This window comes from Panthera tigris, chromosome D1, assembly GCF_018350195.1.
Source record: "Panthera tigris isolate Pti1 chromosome D1, P.tigris_Pti1_mat1.1, whole genome shotgun sequence".
Lineage (NCBI taxonomy): Eukaryota > Metazoa > Chordata > Mammalia > Carnivora > Felidae > Panthera > Panthera tigris.
Window position 1 is genome coordinate 109,233,806 of NC_056669.1, and position 13,969 is coordinate 109,247,774.

Sequence of the window (13,969 nt, forward strand, 5' to 3'; positions counted from 1 at the left end):
AGGGCTTTTGCTGAGCATTTTAAAGGAAAGAGCTGGGGAATCGAGCGGCAGAGTCAGGCGCCTGTGGCAGTATGTACCCAGCATCGTCCTCGTTGTCACTTTCCCCACAGGTTGCAATAAATTGACAGACCAGACCCTGATCTACCTACGGCGCATCGCCAATGTCACCTTGATTGACCTTCGAGGATGTAAGCAGATCACTCGAAAAGCCTGCGAGCACTTCATCTCAGACTTGTCCATCAACAGTCTCTACTGCCTGTCTGACGAGAAGCTGATACAGAAGATCAGCTAAAACACACACAGCCCAGACTGAACAGGAAACCGATCTTCCCCTGACTCCCCAGCCAGGAGAGCCTCTCTCCCCGACCCTGCACGGGCTCTGAGGCCAGCGTCACACTCCCTCTCTGCTCTCCTGTCCCTTGAGCCCTTTCCCTACAGGCTGGGCAGAGAGGGTGGTAGACACCAGGCTTACCTGCCTGCTCCTCTCCCTCCTAAGGAGAAAGGAGTAGCAAGCAAATTGATCCGAATCCGAGGGGAAAGCACAGGCTCTGTGCTGTCAAGGTGCCTGCTCGCTTGCTCGCCTGCCCGCCCGCCCGCCCGCTCACTCACCGGCCAGGAGGCCAGGCTCTCAGTTTGGGGTGTCTGTGCAGCCGTCATCTGTGCTGGGCCCTGGGGCCCTTCTCCCCATCCGTGGGCCCCAGCCGTGCCTGGTTCTGAGCAAATTTCCAGGGAAGAAAGCGGCCCTGTCTCCACGGCCAGGTTCTCCTTGTGGTGTCCAGTGCGTGTCTCTCCTCTACCACACTCTCCCCGCGTATGCAGGAGGGGCCGGCAGCAGCCCCGGGAAGGCTAGACCCGTGCCGATCATACTGGTGCTGTTGAGGTGTCTAAAACCTCTCATCCGTGTCCACGCTCTCCCCCTCCCTGTAGCTTGATCCTGTCCGATGCTCGTGGTGGTTCACGTAATGAGGTTACCCCACCCCAGACTTGCCCGCTAGTCTCTACGAGGTCCTTGTTGCACTTATTGGGGTTGAAGCTCTTCAGAGGAGCCGGAACTGTGTACCCCAGGGACACCCCCATTTTATTGCTTCCTAGGCAGATTCTGAGACAGGCACCATCTCCTTGTTCCCCTCCCTCATTAGCCTCCCACTGCCCTTTCCACATGTTCCTCCTTCCTGCCTGGACAGGACTTTCCCAGGATGCGTGTCCTCAGAGGGAGCAGCCGATATCCCCCGGCTGGGGAGAGCAGAGAGCTGGGCTCGGTCCCACCTGCCTCCCAGCAGGCTCTGGGTCTCCAGTGGGTGTAGCCCCCAGAGCCCAGGCCTGTGTTTAGCCCCAGTGGCTCACTGATCTGGCACCTTGGGGGGGGGGAGGGGGGTCCTGCTTTGAAGCCAGTCACCTGCCCTCTGCCTGCAGCCGTGGAAGGGGGTGTGCATGTGCCTCTGTGTGTGTGGCTGAGTGTATTACACGTGTGTGTGGAGGGAGGGAGGGAGGGGAGCATGGTGTCTCCCACCCCACCGCCCTGTGTTGAGCCCCATCAGCTGCCCCCTTTTACTTTGCATTGAACGGCCTGTCCAAAGATCCTCTCTCTAGGGCAGCAGAGAGCTTTTTGCACTTTAAAAAAAAAAAAAGGAAAGAAAGGTCGGAATTTCTTTTGGGTCAATATTTAAGTGTGTGAGGAGATGCTCAATAGCAGCAGCCTGTGGCAAGAGCTTATAAAGGACGGATGCGGATTTGCACTCTGCTCCCCACCTGTGAGGATAGCGATAGCACAACCTTGCCCCGCCTTCTCGTCCTCCGGCCCCTCCCTTCCTGGCCCCTTTCCTGCAGCCCAGCCTCAGGCTCGCCTCCTCCCAAAACCCTCCGGGGGGAGGAAACCCTACAGGGGAGGGGGAGGGGACGGAGCCCAGGCCCCGGGGGTCTGAAACGTGAGCCACCTTGAGGAGAGACGCCAACTGCACACTCGCCACTTCCAAAGCAATAGAGGCAGAGGGGCCCCCTCTTTGCCACCTAGCCCAGCTTTGACCCTGGCATTGACTGGCCTCCTGAGAGAAAACTGGGTCCTGGTAAGGGGTGGCATTGTGTCTGTTTCTTCCAATCTGCTGATTCTCTTGGCTGCTCCTTAAAAGCAGCAGTCTGCTCCCACGACCCTCTGCCCCTTCCATCGGTCTCCAGGCCCCAGTAACCTGGGGCTGAAACTTTGAGGAAATGCCAGTGACTTATTCCAGAGTGCCTCAGTTAGGGGAACTTCTCTGTAAAGAACCCTGGGTATTGAGCAAAAACCTTATTAATATTATTGTTAATGACCTATAATTGGAAGCTTCCTGCCTTTTTTTGGTTGCTCCTGTGGAAAGTACTGAAAAGATTGTTTTGTTTTGTTGTCTTTTTATAAAAGGGGAGGTGGAGAGACCCCCTCAGAGCAGGGATTGTGCCGGGAGAGTGCCTCTGACTTTGGGACATTTCATCCACAGAAATTTCCAAGCTGATGGTTTGGGTTTTTTGGGGTTTTGGTTTTAATTTTGGTTTGTTTTTGGTTTGGAAAAACAAGCATTTTTACCGTGCACGTAAATTGGTCAGCAGGAAAGGGAGCCCAGGAGTGGCAGCAGTTGGACCTATGCCCTTGCCGGGTTTCCTTTATCTCTGGGACTGGAAGGGGGGAAACGGTTTTTAGAGGTGAGGGTTGGTCCGTGTGGAGGACAGAAATGTCTCTGGGGACAGAGGATCCCGGGAGTCCCATCGCATTTCCTGCAATCTGCTCTGAGATGTGGCCTTGCCAGGAGAGCCTGCCCTCCTCAGACCGCAGGGCCAGACACCCCGCCTCCATCTTTCCGAGCACCGGGGCGAAAAACCACAAAGGAAAGGAAGAAAATTTATATATATATAATATAAAATCACTTGGTGATTAAAAAAATAACTGCTCCATAAATAAAACTCCTAAAGTCACTATGTTTAAAGGGTTTGGTTGTGTTTTTTTGTTTTTCGGAGAAATATTGTAAATATATATTTTTTGTTGCTGATTTAGAGTCAATCTCCAATGTTGTGCTAAAAAATTTAAATTAAATGTAAGCATTAAGGGGGCAAGTCCTGCTATCTCATTTGACACATGGGGGTTATTTTGGGCCAGGGAAGGAGGGAACCTAGTTGGACTTTTGTTTTCTAAACGTTCTCCACTATTGGTTTTAGAAAGAGCAAGGACCTCTTTCCTCTGACACGTGGGAATGGGAGATATTTGTGTAATAAAATTTTTAAAAGACAAAAAAAGAAATAGACTCCGATGGGAAATATTTTGATTTGGGTTTGGGGGGTTGTTTTTTTTGTTTTTTGGGGGGGGGGTTGTTTTGCTTTTTTAATAAAAAGGTTTTAAAAACAAAAACAAAACCAAAACCTTTTCTGCCTTGGTGTGTGTGTGCGTGAAAGAGAAGGTCGTGCAGGCTCGTGCTGGAGGCCAAGGTTGCCTGCTTCATTCCTCTGAGCAGAAGCAGCAGAACTGCTATGCGCCTGTAGTACTTGCCTTTTTCTTTTTTTTCTTCTATGACAGCATTACTTGCTTCTAGAAACACCATGATACTTTACTTCATCAAGGTGAACTTTCTGATGGATGTGAAAATGTTAAGTGTGATTACCTGATCCCCTGCAGTCCCCCTTCCTCTCCCACGGTGCTGTCCTGAGAAGGCCTGGGGATTTCTAATCTTGCCATCTCTGGAGATTCGAGGCCAACCTCCATCCACTAAAGCTGCAGAACAGGCCCTTCGACACTGCCTGCTCAAGGTCACCGAGCAAGGTCTGGGCCAGACAGGCTCCAGTCAGCATTTGTCCCACTGCATCCTGCTCCTTCTCATCACTTGGCTTGTTGAGTACGAGCTCGCGGCCTTTAGCCAGTGTGCCAGGTGCTGCCAGCCGACTGCCTCCTCGCCCCGATTGTGGCATCTCAGGAGAGCTGAACCCCCATCTGGGAAGTCCTTCCTCCCACCACTATCTTCAAGGGAGTGGGGAGTCCCTGCCCATCCTATTCCCAAGCTGACAGTTAATGACCATCTACAATTCTGCACATTCTAGAAAAGGACAGGGTCTTGGACAAGGAGCTGATTTCATGTCGGTTTCCTGAGGACGGATATGGATGTGGCCATGTTTGGATGTTGCCAGAGCCAGGGGAGGAACGGTGTCAGTTTTGCGTCCTAGCCATCTCAGAAACCCATCTGCCTCTCGCTTATCTCATCTCTGCCACCCTACTCAAAGCCACCATTGTCTGGAACCTTGACCACAGCATGAGGCTCCCAGCCTCCACTCCAACCCCTGTCCTCCACGTTGCAGCCAGAACATTTTCCTTAAAAGACCGATTTGACTACTTTGATTAAAACCCATTTAGTGTGTTTCTCAGGATAAAGGCCTCAGTTTCCTCACTCAACATTTGCCCTTCCTTCTCCTCTCCACCCATACCTAACTATTCAGTCCACCCTCCTTGGGCCTTTGCCGTTCCCTCAGCTGGTGCACCTGCCTCAGTTTATCTGCTACTTCCTCTGGGAAGCCACCGTCCCTCCTGTTCAAGACTGGGTCATGTGCTCCCACAGTACCCTACGAGCTTTGGGGATGCAGAGGTCATCTCCCCAGCTAGCCGGGAAGCTCCACGAGGACAGAGAGGAGTCTGCGTTGCTCACATCGTCCACGGTGGCTGGTGCAGAGCTTGGCACCTAATAGGTGACGTTCCCAAGAGCTCGGATCCCCAGAGGCCCATCCCTCCCCGGTGCAGTCCATCCGTTGCCGTGTTCTCGAACTTCACTTTTTCCATTACCTCATACATCTTTACCCTTCTTTCACGTGCTAATGCCACTAGCCTCTTCGGGGGGGAGGGGGGGTGGCTCTATCCAATATAGCCCGCATTCATCTATGAATTAATCTTTCTCAGATGCACACAAAAAACTTCTGTAATCCTCCAGGGTCATATCTAAACTCAGTAAACTCATCCTGCTACTGGCATCTGTAAAATGGGAAGCACCATGGTTGGCACACGGTAGGTGCTTCTAAGAGACCTTGAACGACAACTTGTGTTTAAAACGTTCTACCCTCTGGGCGCCCGGATGGCTCAGTCAGTTAAGCTTCCAACTCTTGGTTTCCCCTCAGGTCACGATCTCGTGGTTCATGGGGTGGAGCCCCACATCAGGGTCTGCTGACAGCATGGAACCTGCTGAGGATTCTGTCTCCCTCTCTCTCTGCCCCTCCCCTGCTCGCTCGTTCTCTGTCCCAAAAGAATAAACGTTAAAAAAAAAAAAAAAAAAAAAAAAAAAAAAAGATGTGCTACCCTCACTGCAACTATGAAAATCTTCCTTCGAACATCTCTTCTTCCAGAAGCCCTTCCCATTTCCCCTCCGATCAAAAAGGATTAACCTGGACATTCTGTGCCTTTGGCAGGCAACAAGAGTGTAGTAAAAACAGCTGGCACCTAGTGGGCCTTACTATGTGTTGGCCGCTGTTCTAAGCACTGACACGTAGTTACTCCTATAATCCTCACAGCAAGCGTACCATTATTATCGTCATTTTATTTTTTGTTTAATTTATTTGAGAGAAGAGAGGGCATGCGTGTGTGCACGTGTGCACACTCGAGAGGAGGAGTGGGGGGGGGGGGCGGCAGAGAGAGAGGGAGAGAGAGAGTCCCAAGCAGGCTCGGCAGTGTCAGCGCAGAGCCCCACGTGGGGCTCAGTCTCAGGAACCGTGAGGTCATGAGCTGAGCTGAAATCAAGAGTCGGACGCTTAAACAACCGAGCCGGGTACCCAGGCACCCCTATCCTCATTTTAAAGGTGAGCAACTGGGTTATGGATATTGAACAACTTAGCTGAAGTGTCTTGGCTAATAAAACCAACCTTCAGACTAGCCCCTGAGTCAGTCCTGTCCACCTAGTTCCCTAGCCTCTCTGTGTACACATGATGCCATTTCATTCTCACACCCCAGCCCAGGGGACAGGTGTCCTCATTCTATGCATGACAAAGCCAAAACTCAAGAGGTGAAGTGAGGGCCCTGGGGTCAGCAGCAAAGCTGGGATGTATGTGAACACTGGGCCAGAGACTGCTGCCTTTGCTGCAGCTCTCCCGTGCCCCTCTGAGCATCCACCCCTCTCCCGTGGCTCCTCGAACTCCTTGGGTGGGGGGGGGGGGACGGGGGGTTAGCCTTAAGTAGCTCAACACACCCTCATCTGTACCAGGAATGGTGGGATAAGGGCATTTACTGAGCGTAATGAAAGGTGGGTGTATGGGAGGGGGAGGCAGGACTGACCCCATGGGTAAGTGACCTACACTGTTACAGGGCCCTGTACTCAGGACCCCCACACTCGGTTCCTCAGTTTAATGTTCTGCCATTGCCATCTTGAATTCTTTTTATAATGTTTATTTTTGAGAGAGAGAGAGAGAGAGAGAGGATCTGAAGCAGGCTCCTCGCTCACGGCGCAGGGCTCGAACTCACAAACCCTGAGATCATGACCCAAGCTGAAGTTGGACACTTAACAGACTGAGCCATCCAGGCGTCCCTTTTTTTTTAAACCTTGAAATCTTTTGTTTTCGAGAGAGAGAGAGAGAGAGAGAGAGAGAGCATGAACAGGGAAGGAGCAGAGAGAGAGGGAGACACAGAATCCGAAGCAGACTTCAGGCTCTAGGCTGTCAGCACAGAGCCCGACATGGGGCTCCAACCCATGACCCGTGAGATCACGACCTGAGCCGAAGTTGGACGCTTAACCGACTGAGCGTCCCTTTTTCTTTCTTCCTTCCTTCCTTTCCCTACTTTCTTCTTTCTTTCTTTCTTTCTCTTTCTCTCTCCCTTTTTCATTCTTTCTCCCTTTCTTTCTCTTTCTCTCTCCCATTTTCCTTCCTTCCTTCTTTCTTCCTTCCTTTCTTTCTATCTTGAAATCTTAATAATTTTTAAACAAGGGGCCCCGCATTTCATTTGCACTATAGGTACAGGTATATAGCTAGTCAGGGGGCGGAGGAGGAGGAACAATCCTAGCTCTCCTCCTCCCTCCCAGGCCAGTTCTGTGCTAAGTGCCATTGGGGAGGCAACAGAGTAGGCCTGGCAGTTGCTGGCTGGGGAGACCCGTCCTACCTCCACCTTTCCAGGTACCCAGGCCTGGAAGGAAAAGCTCAGAGCTGACACCCTAGTGGGCAGGAAAGTGAGAGCAGGCACCTGAGTTTGCTCTCAGCCTAGTGCCGTGACCCAGTTTCTGCCTCTGCCAAATACCCATTCCGGAGAGTTACAGCGGACAGGAAGGTCCAGCTGCCGTCCCCCCCAGAGTGTGTCATGAGAGTGCGAAGATGGCAAAACAGAAGGAACAGAAGCAGAAAGAGACACAGAGGGAAAACACCCCCAAATGATCCAGAAAAGGAAAGGCAGAGAAAGAGGGAGAGAAAGGGAAAGGGAAGAAAAGAAATGAGAGAAAAGAGGCCACAGAGGATGCCTAGAGGGAGATCCAAGTGAGGTCCAAATACTCCACATGTGACAATGACCACTCAGCAAGCCATTTCCCCGAGCGCACCACTGCACGCACTGCATCTTCGTTAATCCTCAAAGCAATCCCGTGAGGTCAGGCTGGGAGGGCAAGGCTCAGAGACGTTAAGTAACTGGCCTGGGGCACCCGGCCAGGGCACTACGAGGTGACACTAGCATTCGACCCCAAGGCTTTTCCACACACATCCTCCCTTTCCCGGACACCGCAAGTCCCGCTGGCCACAGCGTGGAGATGACGGGGGTCAGCGTGGCCGCGCTTCGGACACTTACACGCGGGCCAGACGCGTCCAGGGACAAACGCGCTCGGCGCGATCACGGCGTGCTTCAGCGCCAGGAGGAGCAGGGGACGCCGGCGCGCACGCGCGCTAGAGAAGGACGGGTGCGCGGCGCCGCCGAGGCCGGGGAGGGGCGGGGCCACAGGGCGGGTGGGGCGGGGCCACAGGCCGGGGCGGGGGCGGGGCCACAGGCCGGGGCGGGGGCGGGGCCACAGGCCGGGGCGGGGTGCGGCGGGGTGGGGCGGGGTGCGGCGGGGTGGGGCGGGGTGCGGCGGGGCGGGGCCACTGGCCGAGGCCAAATCCGGGCTAAGGCTCTGAGGCGGAAAAGGAGGCTGGGCAGGGGCGGTGCGAGACTGTATGACCTTCCCGAGGGTTCCACGGAGAGGCGCTGCTCGGGAAAGCGGGTCGCGCGGAGCCAGCTGTCTGGAAGCCCGGCCCCGGATTGTGAGCCGGTGCCTGGGGGCCAAGGGGCCACGAAGGGCCTTAGACGGTGCGGGAGGAAGCATAGGACCTGCGTCCTGGAGATGTGGAGCCTCCCATATAAGAGAGCCCTTTCCTTCCTCAGGGTCTTCGTACTTCCTGTTCCACATAACTGAAAAGCTCTTTTCCCTTCCCCGAACGAAGCTGTTTTCCTTCCATCCTTGTGGCTCCAGCAAAAACGCCCTTCCTCAGAAGTTTCCCTGACTTTACCTAAGAAGCCTTCTGGCTTTTATAATAATTTGTCACCCGCTAAATGAGATCATCTGGGCTCTATCGACAGTGCCCTGCACACAGTGAGAACCCAGTAAATGTCAGTGGTTATTATTCTGTGTAATTTGCCTGTAAGGTCAGTGTTTGTCTCTCCCTACGTTGGATCCTCAAGGTCAAGTACCAGTGCCTAGCATGTAGCAGGAGCTCAATAAATATTGTTGGCTGAGTGAGTGAATGAAGCGAACTCCTGGCATCCCAGCCAGAGCCTGGCACTGTCTAAGCTCTGGACATCAGAGAGGTAGCCGTCCCTGTTAGGCGGGAGTTTCTCCTGGTCAATCCCGACACTCCTGGTGAGGTCAGGGAGGCCCCAAGTTTATCCTCCCGGATCTTCAAAGCCTAGGAGGCCCCAGCAAGAAGGAACTTGCACTCCTGGGTCTTGGCACATGTCAGTCCTCACCCCAACCTCACTCATGCTCACATGTACACGAGCTCATGACTTTCCCCATCTCTCCCCTGCCCTCCCTGACGCTCTTCCAACCCTTCCCCTGTCTTCTTCTGAGCACCCCACCTCCTTACATTGTAGCTCTCACCAGCTTAAGTGGAGGTATACATTTAGAGGTCTTCGCTACTGGACTGGGCCACCACTGAATCTTGTCTCTCCTTGTGACTCTAACTTTGTGCCACACACCATGCTAGGTGTGAGGAATGAACAGTGACCACAACGAACCACCCAGGGAGAGCCCTCTGAGAACCTCTCAACCACAAGATACAGGGGTGAGCAGGAGCCTTCTTTGTCGGAAAGGAGGGAAAGGGCACTTCAGGCAAGGGGAATTCTGAAGTCAAAACCCCAGAGGTGGAAATGAACTTAGCGTGGTGTAGCGACAGAGGGAAGACCAGACCGACCAGAGACCAAGAGGCAAGGGGAAGGGAAACGGAATAGAGTGAGAGAGGCAGGCTGGGGCAAGACGGTGTAGGTCTTACAGGCCCTGGAGGGTGGGGGTGTCTATTCTTAGTACAGAAGCAGTCACAGGAGGTGGGGTTGGATTTAGGCCTAGAAGAGGGGCAGGAAGCCCAGTGAGGAGGCCGGTGCAGGTGTCAGCACCAGGCAGGAGGTGGTGGGACTTGGATGAGACTTAGCGGGGTGCAGTGGAAGGACTCAGGGTATACTTCGGAGACAGACACGCCAGGTAGTCAACAGGACAGGCCTCATGACAGCATGAGGATACATGGGGGCGGGGGCAGGCAAGGGAAGAGAGGAATCAAGGATGACTCCCAAGTGTTTGGAAGAAGGAGGAACCACAATTGGGATGGGTAGGTGGGAGGGGAGCAGGTTGGACGGGCTGGGTGGTGGGGGTGGGGTGGGGAGCAGGAGCTCCGTGTGGGATGCTTTAAGTTTGCAATACCCATTAGTCATCTGGGAGAGATGCCATGTGATGGTGTCGTCTGTGGGTCTGCCAGCTGGGCAGAGATGGGGTTCCGCTTCTCCTTCACCCCCAGCATCCCAGCTGGAGGTTGCCATGGTCTGGGCACCGGGCAAAGGCTTAAGAGAAACAATGACTGGGGTGCCTGGGTGGCTCAGTCAGTCAAGCATCTGACTCTTGATTTTCAGCTCAAGTCATGAGATTGAGTACCACATCGGTCTCTGCACTGACAGCACGGAGCCTGCTTGGGATTCTCTCTCTGTCCGTCTGTCTGTCTGTCTGTCTGTCTCTCTCAAAATAATTAAATAAATATTAAAAAAAAAAAAAAAGAAATTTAAAAAAAGACGAAAAGAACAAATTTACAATCAACCTTCCCTCAACCACTAGAGGGCAGCATCACCCCCCAAACCTGCCTCCCCAGGGCCAGGACGCACCTCAACCTCTTCCCACCCAGGGCTCCAGAAGCTGCTTTCTGGGGTTTCAGGATTTAGTGAGGGCTGCCCTGGAGGCTGGCTTTCTCTCAAAGGACCCCGGCTTCAGGCCTGCTGGGGATGTGGGTTGGGCCTGAGCAGGGGTAGCGTAGGGTTTTCAGCCGGGGAGGAGAAGGTAGGGCCACCTCCTGGAGCAGGTGGCTGGCCTTTCAGAACCCACAGGGATTCTAGTCTGACAAGTTCATCAGAAAGAACTGACGTATGTATGTATTTTTAAAAGTAACTTCTACATCCACCATGGGGCTTGAACATACAACCCGGAGATCAAGAGTGGCAGGGTGCCTGTGTGGCTCAGTCGGTTAAGCATCTGACTTCAGCTCAGGTTGTGATCTCACGATTTGTGAGTTCAAGCCCCGCATCCAGCTCTCTTCTGTCAGCATGGAGCCCACTTTGGATCCTCTGTCCTCCTCTCTCTGTGCCTCCCCCACTGCTCTCTCTCTCTCTCTCTCTCTCAAAAATAAACATTAAAAAAGGGGGGGGGGCTGCAACTGAGCCATGTAGCTGCCCCCTCAGGAAGAATTTTTAAAATAGGGGCTGGGGGCCCCCCGGGTGGCTCAGTCAGTTGAGCATCCAACTCTTGATTTTGGCTCAGGTCATGATCTCACAGTTCATGAGCCGAGCCCCACATCAGGCTCGCTGCTGTCAGCACAGAATCCACTTCAGATCCTCTGCCCCCCTCAAAAAATAAACACTAAAGTAAAACTAAACTAAACTAAACTAAAATAGGGACTGTTCCAGAAAACCCAGGCCAATGTGTGGCTGTAGTCAGTCCTGGAGAGTTGAAGAGTCGGGTGGGGTAGGAGGAGGGGAGGCCAGGAGGTAGGAGGAGGGGATGCCTCCTGTGAGGCATCCTTGTGTGTCTCTGGCCCTGTTCTGCCCCAAACTCTATATGCCACGTTGGGCTGAGGAGCTCATTCATTCAGTCCCTCATTCATTGATCGAACAGACTATGCCCTTCTGGGTCAGGTCCTTGGTGGGCCCTGGGGCAAAAGATGAACTAGGAGCATCAGTTACACTTGGAGACTGTATGTACGTTGTTTTTTCTTTTTTCCGTCAGCATATCCAACATCAGGATGCCTTTTCCAATTGATACAAACATTTAATAAAGCTTCACCCTCCCACCCCCTTCAAAAACTTGATACATTTTGCAATTGATGATGTTTTCAAATCAAGGAAATAGGTGCTAAGAACACAATTGGAGATGTACACAGTTTGGGGTCAGGGAGGCTGGAGGAGGTGGGTCTTTTCTTAAAAGGATGCGCAGGAGTCGGCCAGGGAAGAAGGCCCACAGAGCGCTTCTGGACACGGGAAAGAACAATGGCACAAAGGTGAGAACGGGCGGGTGGGCAGGTGCAGAGAATGGTGGCAGTACAAGCAGGAGAGGGGGGCAGGGTCCAGTCATCCCCGTTCCTTGACTTAAGGAACTTGCTCACCTGATCTGCTTTGAGTAGAGGTGGGGGGGGGGGTTGCCTAGAGCACCCAACCCCCATCCGCCACTCTCAGCAGATCCCAAAGTCCTTAGTAACTCCATCAGGTCTAGATTTGGGAGAGGCGTCTCTGGTCAGGGCCTGCATCAGGGTAGCAGCCATGGGGATCCTGAGAAGGGGACAAGTTTAAGAAGATTCTCAGGCCAGGGGCGCCTGGGTGGCTCAGTCGGTTAAGCGTCCGACTTCGGCTCAGGTCACGATCTCACGGTTCTTGGGTTCAAGGCCCGCGTCGGGCTCTGTGCCGACAGCTCAGAGCCTGGAGCCTGCTTTGGATTCTGTGTCTCCCTCTCTCTCTGCTCCTCCCCCACTCATGCTCTGTCTCTCTCTCAAAAATAAATAAACATTAAAAAAATAAAAAAAGAAGAAGAAGATGATGATTCTCAGGCCAGACAAGAGAGTGTGGCAAGAGACTCGGCCAGGGGACGAGGGAGTTGTTGAGGATGATGATACCTGGAGTTCTGACTCGGGGACCTGGGTGGATGGTAGTGTTGCCCACTGAGAAGGGACCTTGCTATTCCTGAGGTGCTCTGGCGCTGATCTCAGACGGTAGCCTAAGAAATGCACAGAGAGGGGCTGAGGGGGCTCTGCTTTGCCAGAGGGTTCTGGTTACTGGCCTGAGGTTCATAAACTGGCATGAGGCAGGCTTGAGTCCCATGTGCCTGGGGACTAGGAAGGGATCTTGTCACCTTGGAAAACAGAGAGAGGCTCTATAGAGATAGAGGGCGCTGCTTTGAGACACATGGACCTTCCTTCCCCACCCTGAGTGTTCTCAGTACAGTGAATTTCCCTTACCAGGCACCACTGAGACTCCTGTGTCCTCCTAGGTCGAGAGAGGTTTGATCCCACGTTGTAGAATCATGATGATTCCATTAGATTCCATAGATGGGATGGGGTGCAGGCCAAGCACAAGCTGGTCCAGGAAGGGTGGAGGTTGGTGCAGGGTCCTTTATCCTCAGTGGAAATCCTTGGTCAAGAGTTGGGTCTAGAACAGAAGGGGTGGGGACTGGAGCTAGCGTAGATCTGGAGCCTGACTGCACTTGTCAAGTCCCAAGTTCATGGTGACCTGTTAAGTGTTCTAGGTCTAGATTGGGTCCTTGGTTGCATTGGATGTCCTGGTCCTGGGTCCATGTTGACAGTGAGTTGTTGTTGTTACTTTGTTTTGTTTTGTTTGTTTGTTTTGAAAGAGAGAGAGAGAGAACAGAGGGAAAGGGAGAGAGAGAATCTTAAGCAGGCTCCACACCCAGCTCAGAGCCCCATGCGGGACTCAGTCTCACAACTGTTAAGATCATGACCTGAGCCGAAATCAAGAGTAGGACGCTTAACCCACTGAGCCACCCAGGCACTCCCATGTTCAGAGTTCTTGATATTGGGTCTGGGTCTGGGGTTCGAATCAAAGTTGGAGTTAGTAACCAGGATGGGACCAGTGTTTGAGATCATGGTCCTAAAACTATATCTGGGGTCCTGGGGGGGGGGGTCTGGGGTCAGTGTCAAGGTCTGGGTGTGGAGAGAGCCACAGGGCTGTGATCTCGGGTCACAGAGTCTAATGCAGTGGTCTAAGGCAGTGGTCCGAGGTCCAGTCCTGGGGTCCTACTTGGAGGCCGGGCTCGGGAATGTCGTCCAGGACTAATATCAGGTCAGACACTTCCACCAAGATCCAGAAGTCAGCGGTTACGTCCAGCGTCTGAGGTCCAAGTCCTCGAGATCATGTTCTGAGGTTCCAGTCTGGCGTGAGGGCCACGGTCTGTTGTGGATTCTGAGGTCCGAGTTAGGATCCGAGCTGTGGTCAAGGGGTGGGTCCGGGGTCTTCTTCGGTCCCGGGTCCCGCGGCGAGTTCCAGGTCTGGGGTCAAGGGCCACGGCCCAGGCCCCGGGGCGGGGTCAGGGTCGGGTCTGGGAAGGGGTCCGCGCGGCCAAGGTGGGGGTCAGGCTCGGGCCAGCCCGCGCGGCCTCCAGGGGGCGCCGCCGCCCGCCCGCCCGCCCGCCCGGCCCCTCGCGGGCTCGCTGGCGCTGTGCGCGGCAGGCGGGGCCGGAGGCGGCGGCGGCTCCGGGGCGCGGGCGGCGGCGGTGGCGGCGGCGGCGGCGGCGGCGGCCCGACTGCAGTCCCGGCGGGAGCGGAGCGAGCC

At 53.9% G+C, this 13,969-nt stretch overlaps 1 protein-coding gene and 1 long non-coding RNA gene across 3 annotated transcripts in view; one reads left to right on the plus strand and one right to left on the minus strand.

Moving 5' to 3' along the window:
• KDM2A (lysine demethylase 2A) overlaps positions 1 to 2,818 on the plus strand; it is a 111,493-nt gene extending 108,675 nt beyond the window's left edge. Inside the window, exon 22 of the mRNA XM_042959162.1 lies at positions 111 to 2,818. Within this exon, the coding sequence (XP_042815096.1) occupies positions 111 to 292 (182 nt within the window). The 3' untranslated portion in view covers positions 293 to 2,818. The remainder of the gene's footprint in view (positions 1 to 110) is intronic.
• An 8,663-nt stretch (positions 2,819 to 11,481) lies between these two features.
• LOC122231211 lies at positions 11,482 to 13,731 on the minus strand. 2 transcript variants are annotated; one of them, XR_006208404.1, is made up of 4 exons: positions 13,439 to 13,731; positions 12,640 to 12,829; positions 12,298 to 12,398; positions 11,482 to 11,956 (listed from the first exon to the last, which is right to left on the minus strand). It is a non-coding gene; the product is annotated as an uncharacterized LOC122231211 (long non-coding RNA). The 2 variants fall into 2 exon arrangements; XR_006208403.1 differs by lacking the exon at positions 13,439 to 13,731 and having other exon boundaries at positions 12,640 to 13,032.
• Between the last annotated feature and the right edge of the window lie 238 nt (positions 13,732 to 13,969).